At 39.7% G+C, this 11855-nt stretch overlaps 1 protein-coding gene across 1 annotated transcript in view; it reads left to right on the top strand.

The window, feature by feature from the left end:
* The first annotated feature begins 1505 nt into the window (after positions 1–1505).
* The window catches only part of fkbp16 (FKBP prolyl isomerase 16), a 32994-nt gene continuing 22644 nt past the window's right edge, over positions 1506–11855 (top strand). Inside the window, exons 1-3 of the mRNA XM_026175984.2 lie at positions 1506–2663; positions 2889–3058; positions 4180–4268. Of these exons, the coding sequence (XP_026031769.2) occupies positions 2222–2663; positions 2889–3058; positions 4180–4268 (701 nt within the window). The 5' untranslated portion in view covers positions 1506–2221. The remainder of the gene's footprint in view (positions 2664–2888; positions 3059–4179; positions 4269–11855) is intronic.

Raw genomic sequence — 11855 nt, 5'->3', positions numbered from 1 at the left:
ATATATATATAATTGTCCTTATATATATATATATATATATATATATATATATATATATATATATAAGGACAATTATATATATATATATATATATAATTGTATTCAGATAATCTTCATTTAAAATTTAAGAAAATAATATTTATTGACGTGTGAGGATCTGGAACCAAACAATTTTTTGAATTATTATTATTATTATTATTATTGTTATTATTATTATTTCCTTTAAATCTGGCTAAAAACTAAAGCAAGTATTAAAGAAATTCCAAACCAAACTCCTTACATAAAAACATGTGTAGCCTATCTTATCTCCATATGGCAGAAATCAAATAAGCACTTTCATTCATTTCTTAACAGATAACTTACTTTAGCTGCTGATTAAAGAGCACAGCCAGCTCTTATTTACCTATACATATTAGCCAGTTCTCTACTTGAGGGTTTACAAACTATTTGTGAAATAAAAGTGTGATCATAAACCACTTAATAGGGTGTATTTTGCAATGCTTCAGATTTTGGTATTGCTGTGTTGATATGGTAAAATGATAAGTGGGAAATAATTTTACAGTGATCTGTTATTGAAACAACGTCAGTGGGTTATTATTTTCTGGGTTTTTTTTCTGTTACATTAGCAGAAACCTGATAGCATTGTATTATTACCTGTGAACGATAGTGTTGTTGCCCCACAGCCAGAGGTTCCTGGATTCAGGGCAGGGCGTTTTTCCCAGCGATTGAGCTCCCGCACTCATGGGCATTGTCATGAAAGGGATTTTAAATCCAAAAAGTTTCACTTCCTAGTTTTTAAAAAAAGAGCAGAATAGTTTATCACACTTTTTATTATGAGATAAATCTAATTGGAAGTGTAGAACAAAAAAGAAATCTCACTTTTCCAAATATCTTGCTCCCATACATGTTTGGACAAATGCTTTTGGGCCACACCTCATAATCTTCAAAGTCAGAGTTTTTCAGTCTTGTTGCCACAGTTGTGTCAAATCAAGCACCTTAGCCATGCAATGGGCATGATACTATAACACAATGCAACCAGTATAAGTCAGTTTCTGAAATGTCTTTTCTCTTGGATATTCCATGGTCAACTGTAAGTGGTATTATTACAAAGTGGAAGCATTTAAGAACCACAGCAACTAAAAGGCACAAAGGCACAGACCACGTAAAGTCGTAGAGTATGGTCACTGATGTTGTAAAAGTTGCCAATGCGCTAGTGATTCAATAACTTCCTCTGGCATTAACATCAACAGGAAACTGCACCAGAAGCTTTGTGGCATGAGTCAATGGCCAAGCAGCTCTTGTAGCTGTAATATGTAGACAGCCCAGTGCTTTTACTCATGTAGTGTATACATGTTGTGTTGCTTTAATGTAAATCTGCTGTTGGCCTGGGGTGTAAAGTTAAATAGCAGCTTAAAAAAATCTGGCTTGTGTGTTTTAAAGATGAAACATTTGCATATATTTTCTTTACAACCATGACAAAAGCAAACATCGCATGGAAAGTGTGATGGATAAAACACTGCATTTATTTCCATTTCCAACAAATAACTGTGACTAAAGCCAAATGGATTGTGCATAAACTGTAATCCACGGTCATCTTTGCAGCCTGGGTGTTATCACGGGTCATCTGTGAATCCTGTGACACTTCAGCGAATATACAAATCTCCAGTGCAACTTGGGGTAAATTAAGTGGGAGCTTGTGTCTGCTGAGAGCTCATTGGTAGATACTGCATTCATGGAAACTGCGTTATGGAGCACAACGGTGAAGTCATTAAGAAGCTTACAGACGTTCTGGCAGATTAGGTTTTTCTCTTCTAATCCTGTAGATTACCACTGCACAAGCCCTGCTGGCTGAGAGTGCGTCGATGCGTTGCAGTTTCTTTACATTGATCATTTTTGTGTGTGTGTACTAAAGTGTCATCACTGAACTACGTAGACTAAGACTGATACGAGCGGAAAAAGGACAGGTCAAAGTGCGGCAGAAGTACCGAAAGTAGGCATGGGACCAACACTTTGAAAAAACCACTGATGAAGCTAGGATTTAAGGATCTGACCTGGATTTACTGAAGCGCAACATGGATTTTTGTAAATATTATTTGAAGGAGATATTTTGTTGCACTGACACACCATAGTTGGTGAACAGAACTCCTAACCTACACCTAAGGAACCACTGGGTGAACAACGAGGATCATCTCTTTTGGAGGCCCATGCTCTCTGTAGTGAAATGGAGACAGAGCCATGTTGTGAAGCGCATAATGACCCTGGAGTAATGGCTACAGATTCTGAGGTGAAGGAGGCAATTTTCGGACTTGTTGATGGAAACAGTCTCAATGAGCTGCCCCGTGCGCCTGCAGAGGAAGGCGAGGAGCTGTTTGGGAGTGAGCAGGCTGAAACAGAGAGAAGTGCAGCAGAGAATAAAGACACTGAGATAAAAAGCCCCTCTGATCCTGAGCAAGAGAGTGGGGAGACAAGATGCAAGGCAGTGAAGAAATTCAAAAAATCAAACAGTTGGAAGATGGTAAGATTTCAAGACCCATCAACAGAAGATGATGTGTTGGAGAGGGACAGCTCCACGGAGAGTCTCTTTCCTGAATATGCCACACAGGAGTGGACTTCCACAAGCTTTGAAGACCTGTTCATGGCAGAAGATTGGACAGAGATTACAGGTAAGATACATTATGTGTTGGTAGGAAATCCTTTAAAAAAATTAATAAATTAGATTTTATAACCTTTATCTGTCTCATATAGTTTTGACGACAAACTAAAACAAGTGACCAAAACGTGACCGAGCTAAGGCCCGGCCTGTTTGTGGCTGTTTCTGAGCACGTGTTTACCCACAGCAGATTAACCCCATTTCCTTCTGCACAATCTTTTCTTCTTTCCTCACGCAGAGGACCGGCTGTTGAGGAAGAAAGTGCTGGAGCCTGGGACTCCACAGGGCCCGCACCCTGCCTGGGACCAGGAGGTTACTGTAAAGATGCAGTGTGTCCTGGAGGACCGCACTGTGGTGGAAAAGGACTGCAAGCTTGTCTTTGTTATTGGAGAGGGAGATGTGAACCAGGTGAAAGCTTTAAGCCTCTGCCACAACGTGTGTTTCTGCATTATTGAGAGTGTGTATTACATCACACTTGTTTGTCTCTGTATTACATCACACAGTGACAGATAGAGACACAAAAAGTAGGTCAGGAAATCTCTCTAGCCAAGCTGCTGAGTCCGTGAGCTAACATCAGCATGCTAACATGCCCATGCTAACAGGCCCATGTTCTGAGTCACTCAGAACATGGGCCTGTTTGTGATTAAAACAAAAGAAAAAAGAAAAAAACCAAAAGTGTAGTCGAGGTCAGAAGCAAGAGCCAGGCAGAAACCAAAAATCTGGAACTGGTTAATTACTACTTAATTACTGCTCATAAGATAATTACAGATGAAATAATTTGTTGCTGCGCTGCTAAAATGAGGCAGAATCCTCTTGATGAGGTTCAATTAAATTCAAATCAGTTTTTTCTCATATAGCACCAGTTCTCAACAATAGTCAATCAAGACACTTTATATTGTAAAGTAAAGACCCTAAAATATTAGAAAGAAACCCCAACAATCACACAATCTCCCATGAGCCAACACTTGGTGACTGTGGGAAGGAAAAACTCAATTTTAACAGGAAGAAACTTCATGAGATAGCTATTAGTTATATAATCATAAAAAAAAAACAGAATTGCTCACCGACGTTTTTCTGTCTTATTTATTCAGAAGATATTCTGAGCTATATATGAATAAATAATAAACCAAATGTAAAGGTAAGCCATCCAATGAATGGGCTTTGCTTTGGTGTACTCCATTACAGCGCAGTCAACATTTAACGACCTGCAGGACCTCCGGGAGCAGATCCTGCGAGTAAAGGACACAGAGGATGTTCCCATGATCCTGGTGGGATCCTCAGCGGCACACGAGTAAAATTATTGCTTGTCCTCTAATATCAAAACAACCAAGTCCAAACGAGACCTATAAGACCAACCAGACAGACTGACATTGACAGTCATTAAGCTAGCATATCGGAAAACCAGGTTCAGATACTTGGAGTTCATCATCTAACGTTGCAGTCAGTTAGAAGAAGCAGACACTGTCTTTTGTGTAATTCAAATAATACGTACTCAATCCTCTAAATGACTTGTACTTTGAGACCTGCAGGCCTTGGAGGAGTGTGTCATGTCCATGCAGAAAGGAGAGATCACATTACTGCTAACAGATTCGCAGTATGCCTATGGACTTCTGGGAAGGTAAGGACTTTCCAGTTATTGTTGTTTGATGATAATGTTATGAACTAATGAAATGCAATGAAACGGAAACAAGAAGTGGGCTGTTACTTTTTTTTTTCAACATGAATGACAATTAGATATCATCCCAGTTAGCCGCCCAGACCTCTTGAACCTGTTGCTGTGGGGGCGGCCTGGTTATCCAGGGGTAGCAGGGTTAATGGACCATAAACAGGAGCAGATGGCTTCCTCCTAACAGCCTGCAAAGGCTGCCTATCACCGGTGCGTTCACAACATCCCGACCTATGGGAGCGCAGCGCTCACGTTATGGCCACTGGTTTGGGTTTATAACCTTTACACCATTAAAGAGTCAGGATAAACACAGAGGAGATTGGTGTGTCACTGCAGAAAACCCGATTGTTTATAGTTTAAATGTTTGTTCTAGATAACCTGAACACGTGAGAATGAGACAGTAATGCACCACAGTGATTAGATGAGATTGTGTATAACACCAGTGAAAAGACTTAACGAAAACATATTAGCAGATGTTTTTAATGCGATTTGTTTCCCCCTGCATGATGTTGCTGTAACATTTTTTCCGCACAGCATTTTATTCCATATTAAGCAATTTCATAAAAAGTAAAATTGTGTCCATTAATTTAATTCTAAAAGCCATAATGTGAGCTCTGTACTAATGTTTGAATAGCCCCACACCCATTAGAGCAAATTAAAGATTATTAGACAGTGGCTCTCTGACTGGAGAGTAGTAACAAATATCACATTTGTCTGCATTTTTTTCTAGGTGTAAATCATACTGTACCATTAACTGAGAAGCTGTAATTCAGAGTAATTCATAAGAAAAACATCTATACGCCCCAAAATACTATGTATCAGTGAAAGACTGAAAAAGGTTCAGTGAACTTTGTTCAGATTTACTGAACACAGTGTTTTTCCCCCAGTGTGCGTGTAGGTTATAATGAGTGCTGTACATAAGGTTCTGTTTGTGTTACGGAGACATGATGTGTGAGAGGTAAGGACGAGGAGTGTCTGAGGTGTTGTCTGGAATCTGGCCCAGCGTTGTGCGTGCAGTAAGAGACAGCAGGAGGTTAGTTAATGATTGTTTTGATGGAGCTGATTAGGGCTGTGTGCTGTGGAGTCAAACTTATTTGTGCCTAAAGGTAGACAATCAGAGCTTCGTGCTGGTTTAGATTATATTCGTCTGTCACTAAACTAAATATTTAGGGTGACGTTTGAGAATTTTAGTAGTGTGGGATGTTTCAAGGGATAAGCTTGTACCTGCCTGCGTAAATTTAAGCAGCAACAGATGTCGTGTTTCACTGTAGACGTGATGGCTGTAAAATATAAGACAATGAGGCTAAATCTCAGCAGCCTCTTTCTGTTTGAAGGCACATTGCTGAGTGGATTGAACTGTGTTAGTCACCTGTTGCGCACAATGCCACTTCACCGTTGTCTGCAAGAAGGGTGCCAGTGTGATTCAGCACAGGGCGGTGGAGTGGTCTTTAGTTCGGAGTGTGGGTGATGGGCTGGCTGCAGTGTCTAATGTGATCATGAAATGCAAATGTGAATTTTGAAAGGAGGTGAACACAAGGATGATGAAACGCTGGCAAATGTTGGCAGTGTTTAGCCACTTGGTTACAGAATAAAAGATTAAGGAACGCTGACGTTTGTCCTGTGAGAAAGAAAAGCTCAGAGCCCTTTAAAGACTACAAGTGACAAAAGACTTCATCATGTTCGCCTTTTTGTGGAACAGAAGTGTGCGTCAGTTCTGTTCCCGCTGAGAGATGCTACTTAGTCAGAGACACAGACTGCATCCCCTCAATCAGCAGGTCATTATCAGAGAGGAGTGGAAGCTAACATCTGTTGATCTCTGGACGGGCACTTTAGCATTCATAAAACCTTCAGGAGCCGGAGCGAGCCTACCTCATCTGTCCTGCGCAACCCCAAAGTCAACAACTTTATCTATCACCAGTAGCTGCTTTCGCTGTACGGCTAAACTCGCAAAAGGAGGAACTGTAATTTGAAAAGTTTACATTATGCACAGCACATGTATTTTTAGCTCTGTCTCACTGTGAAGAGAGTGCACCCTACGGTTATTTTGGCCAGCTGTCAACAAACATAAACAGAAGGTTTAACACTCGTGTTGGCACCAAAGGTGTTGGCGTACATTTACTCCTGGCATTACTGAGAACTAACTCAGCGGCATACATGTTAAAGTGGAGTTAATTAGACCACTGGGAAGTGTCAGAGTTAAATTAATAGTTTTATCCAAGTCCAGATGGACAGTGCCAGTCAGCTAATTATTCTAGTTTTGCAACAATGTGTTATGAGGGTATTGTGTGCTATTTATCATCAATCCATGTATTGTTTATTTGGCACTGCTGTTCAGCTTATTATTATTACAAGTACTTATTAAAATAAAAAATAACAACAACTTTAAATTTCTTGGTTTACAAAATAAAACATGTTAAAACAAACTTTAAATAGAAATATTAAGAGCATGGACGTGGTGCAAAAGCCAAGCTTGGATATGATATGTCTACATGATATATACACTCACCAGCCACCTTATTAGGTACACCATTGTAATATTGAGTTGGAGCTCTTGTTGCATTCAGAACTATCTTAAGTCTTCATGGCATATATTCAACAATGTGCTGGAAACATCGCCCTCCGTTTCCTCGGAGGGCGCTCTCTGCACCGGGGCTGTTATTGACCGTGGCTGCTGGGTCTCTGGGGTCCTCTCAGCCTGGTTGGGGGGCTCCTTGGCCTCCCTCCTGCTGTGTGCCCAGCCCGGAGGCTGCGGTCTGTGACCGGCTCCCGGTGCAGACGGCTCTCTGTTATAATGTTTCCTCACTTGGCTCATGCGAGCCCAGCCCAATTTTTACTCTTTAAGTGTGCGCGTGTGTGTATGTGTGTGTGGGTGGGGGTGGGGGGATATATGTGTATTGAGAGTGTGGGGAGTGAGTTGGAGGGTGGGGTGGGCTGCTTTTAACTATGTAAAGCACTTTGTGCTACATTTTTTCTGTATGAAAAGTGCTTTATAAATAAAGATTGATTGATTGATTGATCCTACAGAGATTGACATGAGAGCATCACACAGTTTGTTGGCTGCCGTGATGTGAATCTACAGTTGAACCACATCCCAAAGGTGCTCTGTTAGATTGAGATCTGGTGACTCTGGAGGCCATTTAAACACAGTGAATTGTAATGTTCAAGAAACCAGTTTGAGATGATCTGAGTTTCGTTACATGGTCTGTTATACTGCTAGAAGCAGCCATCGGAAGATGGGTAAGCTGTCATCATGAAGGGATGACATGGTCAGGAACAATAGTCAGGTACTCTGTGTTTTTAAACAATACTCAGTTGGTACTACAAATAGTGCTAAGAAAATATACCACACTCCATTACATCACCAGCAGCCTGAACTGTTGATACAAGGCAGGATTAATGCTTTCAGATTGTTTATGCTAAATTTGACCCTACCATCTGAAAGTCCCAGCAGAAGCTGAGACTCATCAGACCAGACAACGTTACTGTGATTCTTTACTATCCAGTTCTAGTGCGTCTGTGCAAACTGGAGCCTCGGATTCTTGTTCTTAGTTGACCAGAGTGTTGGTCTGCTGCTGTAGCCCATCTGCTTCAAGGTTTGATGTGTTGTGCATTCAGAGATGCTCTTCTGCATACCTTGATTGTAACAAATTGGGTTACTATTGATAAGATAAGATAAGATAAGATAAGATAAGATAAGAGTCTTTATTGTCATTGCACAGCCACACATAGTACAATACCATACCATACCATACCAACTTTATTTCTAAAGCACTTTAACATAAAACCAGAGTTTCACAAAGTGCTGTACATGTTAATAGCATACGTAAAGAAAATTAAAAAGGAGATACAATAAAATAAATAGATACAATAAATTGAAACATGTTAAAACAAATTGAGTCAACCCCTCTAATCAATGCCAAAGGCTTCAGCGAATAAATATGTTTTAAGAAGACTTTTAAATTCAGAGAGAGAAGAGGCCTGCCTAACATGCAAGGGCAGATCATTCCACAGTACAATAGTACAATGAAATTGGAAAACTGTCCCACGTCAGCACGTACAACACAACACATCACAACACAACACAGCAACTTATGTAATAAAAGTAATAAAAAGAAAAATAAGTGTATGTGTACTGCACATAGTTATTTTTGAACCTTGTTATGAATATAAATATTTTTATTTTTATTGTTGTTACCCCCTGAAAAAGTCCAGGGAATTAGGCAATCAGTTCAGCTGTTTGCATTGATTAGGGCTATTGCCCTGTTGTAAAAGCTGTCCTTGAATCTGTTCGTCTGCGACCACAGCAGCCTGAACCTCCTGCCAGACTGCAGCAGCTCAAATACCCGGTGTCCTGGGTGTGTGCAGTCCTGTAGGATGCTGCGTGCGCTCTTGAGACAGCGAGTGCTGTAGAGGTCCTTCAGGGAGGGAAGAGGATGTCCAATGACTTTTCGGGCAATATTAATGACCCTCTGAAGTGCTTCCCTATCAGATTGGCAGAGTCAGACCATTCTCATCTGAGCTCTGACACCAATGAGGTATTTTCTCTCAGACAGAATTGGCATTTACTGGATATTTTCTCTTTTTTGGACCATTTTCTATTAACCCTAGAGGTGGTTGTGTGGAAAAACCCACTATATTACATGTTTCTGAAATGCTCCAACTGGCCCGTCTCACACCAACAACCATGCCACTTCACTTTTCTTCCCCTTTTCTGATATTGAGTTTGAATTTCAGCAGATCATGGTAACCAACAGTGTAGATACACAGTTGTTTGCATGTGGTCAGCTGATTAGATATTTGTCAGTATTTAGAGCACTCATCAAACATCCCTTTTCTGCTTTCAGGCTAACGAATGTTAAGATACATTCATATAAACTTGGCAAAGTGGCACTTAGAGTTTAGTTTGAAAATAATCCAAAATTAAAACCTTCATTTGATTTCCAGAATGAATTATTATAAGTGTGGTCAGATCGACTCAGTTACCATTGGGGTTTTATTATCAGTATGTGAGTTATACCATCTCCTGACAGGACAGTAAAGCATCAAAGTACACACATAGCTAGATGATTGTAGTGTTCTCAGCTAAGGGGCCAAAATCCTATCTTACAATTTTAAACACAGTTATCTGGATCAAAAAAATACAAAATTACATAATTAGTTCCTTCTTTCTCTGCTCATCTTCATCAAGTTCATAAGAGAGAATGTGAAGTGCAAAATGCAATTGCAATACACCTATGAATAGCCACTAAAGGAAGGGCAGAAGAACAGGAGACGGCTATTGTCAGTTTCTGAGGAGAGAAAAACAAACAAGTGGAGGGGAGGAATCTCCTTCTCTTTGGCCCCAGGGGATGTGGGCTTGGTAACTTCTGGAGCTTTGCTTACACCACCTTTACTCTTCTGACTTTATTGTTGGAAAGGTGAAAGACACTTTATAAAGCTTCCGTTCATGGGAAAGTACTGTAAGACTCACCTTAACAATCATTGTAATTTTGTAATACATGGATCTCAGTGTGAGTGCAAAACGTTTTTCCTTCTAATATCACACTGGTTCCGACTGAAGAATTGATAAAATCCTGGACTGGTTTCCTCCAATATTCTAAAGACTGAGAAAGGCACTCCTGTCTGACAGTAAAGGGAAACTTTGTTACTTTTGAACAACAAATTCTGTTTGCAAGTCTTTGTGAGTACTGGAGCATGTGTGAAGAAATGTTCTAAAGTCATTTGGACTCTTTTAAGTGTAAAGACTGTCTCAGGAGATGTTGCTTGAAGCAGTGTTGCTTAGGTCTGAAGACTACACGCTTCCAAACAAATAAATCAAATTGCTTTGTGGGTAATTGGTGTGCAAGTTTCGACACAGAAGAAGAATCTCTGCTTGATTTTCATCGGTTTCCTTGAGATTGTCTGTGTGACAGTGTTGTTGGAGTGCAATGCTGGCTTGGAAGAGATGGGAAATATAATAAAATACAAACAAACACATAGTGATGTGAAAAAGTATTTCACCTCTTTCTGATTTCCTTTTTTTCATAATTACACATTTCAGATAATCAAACAATTTTAATATTAGTCAGAGTTACCTAGAGTAAATACAAAATGCAGTTTTTAAATGATTATTTCATTTATAAAGGGAGGGAAAAGCCCAGCATATCAAAATTACTCAGTTATGGTCAGATTTCATGATTTAACAATAACTGGGAGAGCTCCAAGGAGAAAACCACAGCCAACCAAAAAGAACACAGAGCCTCATCTCACATTTGCCAGAGAAACATCTTGGTGATCTTCAAGACTTTTGGGAAAATATTCTGCAGACTGACGAAACATAAGTCAAATTTTTGGGAATATTTTACTCCCGTAACATCTGGGGTAAAACTAACAGCATTTAATTAAAAGATCATTACACAAGCTGTCAAACATGGTGGTGATAGTTTTTGTTTGAGTTATCTTTGTATTAAAATTTGTTTAATGATCTAAAAGATGTAATTGTGGGGGGGAACAGCTGTTTACAGCACTTTATTTCTTAGTCTATTCCTATCTAAGCAGTGCTGTGAGGCTAAACATCTGTTATAAGGCTTTATTAACCTAACACGCTCACATGCTGATATTAACAACTTTTCCTACTGTTCTACTTAGCTGTAAACACACAGTACAGTTTGTGCTTATAGGGATATCATTCACTTTCCAGGTTTCTCATCACAATATTAATTCAGTTAAAATACCATGACCCAATGATACTGTGAAGTGGTGAACTGTCTTATGCTTAATTTATGCTACTAAATTTGCTGAGGTTATCTGCCTACAGAGAGCCTACGGAGAGGATTTTTCAACCACCGCAAACATATTTTCAAGCTGTTTTCCAAAATCTCACCTGTGACATTCACCAGGAATAGGAAAAATGTTTAAAAAAGAAAGAAAAAAGAAAGCGTACAGCATGAAAAGTCAAGATAGTGGCTGCAGTGGACACTAGACATTGTTTTTAACACTCAGTTTCACTTCAGCTCTTTGTGTTTTTATAATGTTGCTCTTCTTGACAGCTGTTTTAAGGACCTAGAGAAGCCAATAGACCGGTTGTACCACACGTTTTTGACACTACTGCCATCTGACAACAGACACTCTCTGCTGGTAGACGGGCTGTCCGTCTTCCTGTGCACAGACTGCCCACACACTACCCCTGCTGACCCATAATTTCCCCATTAACCAACACTGCAATACTGTGAATGAGTACTGACAAGCTGATGCTAGCAGTGATGTCACCAGAGATCAAGGAATGTCAAGGATATACAGACACTTGATGAATTAACCTTTAATGACCCCAAAAGAGTGGGACCCAAGGTAAATTTTGAGGTGACTAATTGAAGTGACACCTGGGAATGAAGGACGGCTTAAATATAACCGGTTATGTAATATATAAGTGGGTTTGCCATTCAATTAAAGCTTGAAATGTTCACCAGTGACGATCTAAAAAACAATGGACAGTGAGCAAAGTCTATAAATAGCATAAGAGACACAGTTACATGGCTATTAAAGTCTACCAAAGTATTTCCT

This window comes from Astatotilapia calliptera, chromosome 7 (assembly GCF_964374335.1).
Source record: "Astatotilapia calliptera chromosome 7, fAstCal68.1, whole genome shotgun sequence".
Classification (NCBI taxonomy): Eukaryota; Metazoa; Chordata; class Actinopteri; order Cichliformes; family Cichlidae; genus Astatotilapia; species Astatotilapia calliptera.
This window is presented reverse-complemented; position numbering and strand designations above follow the sequence as displayed.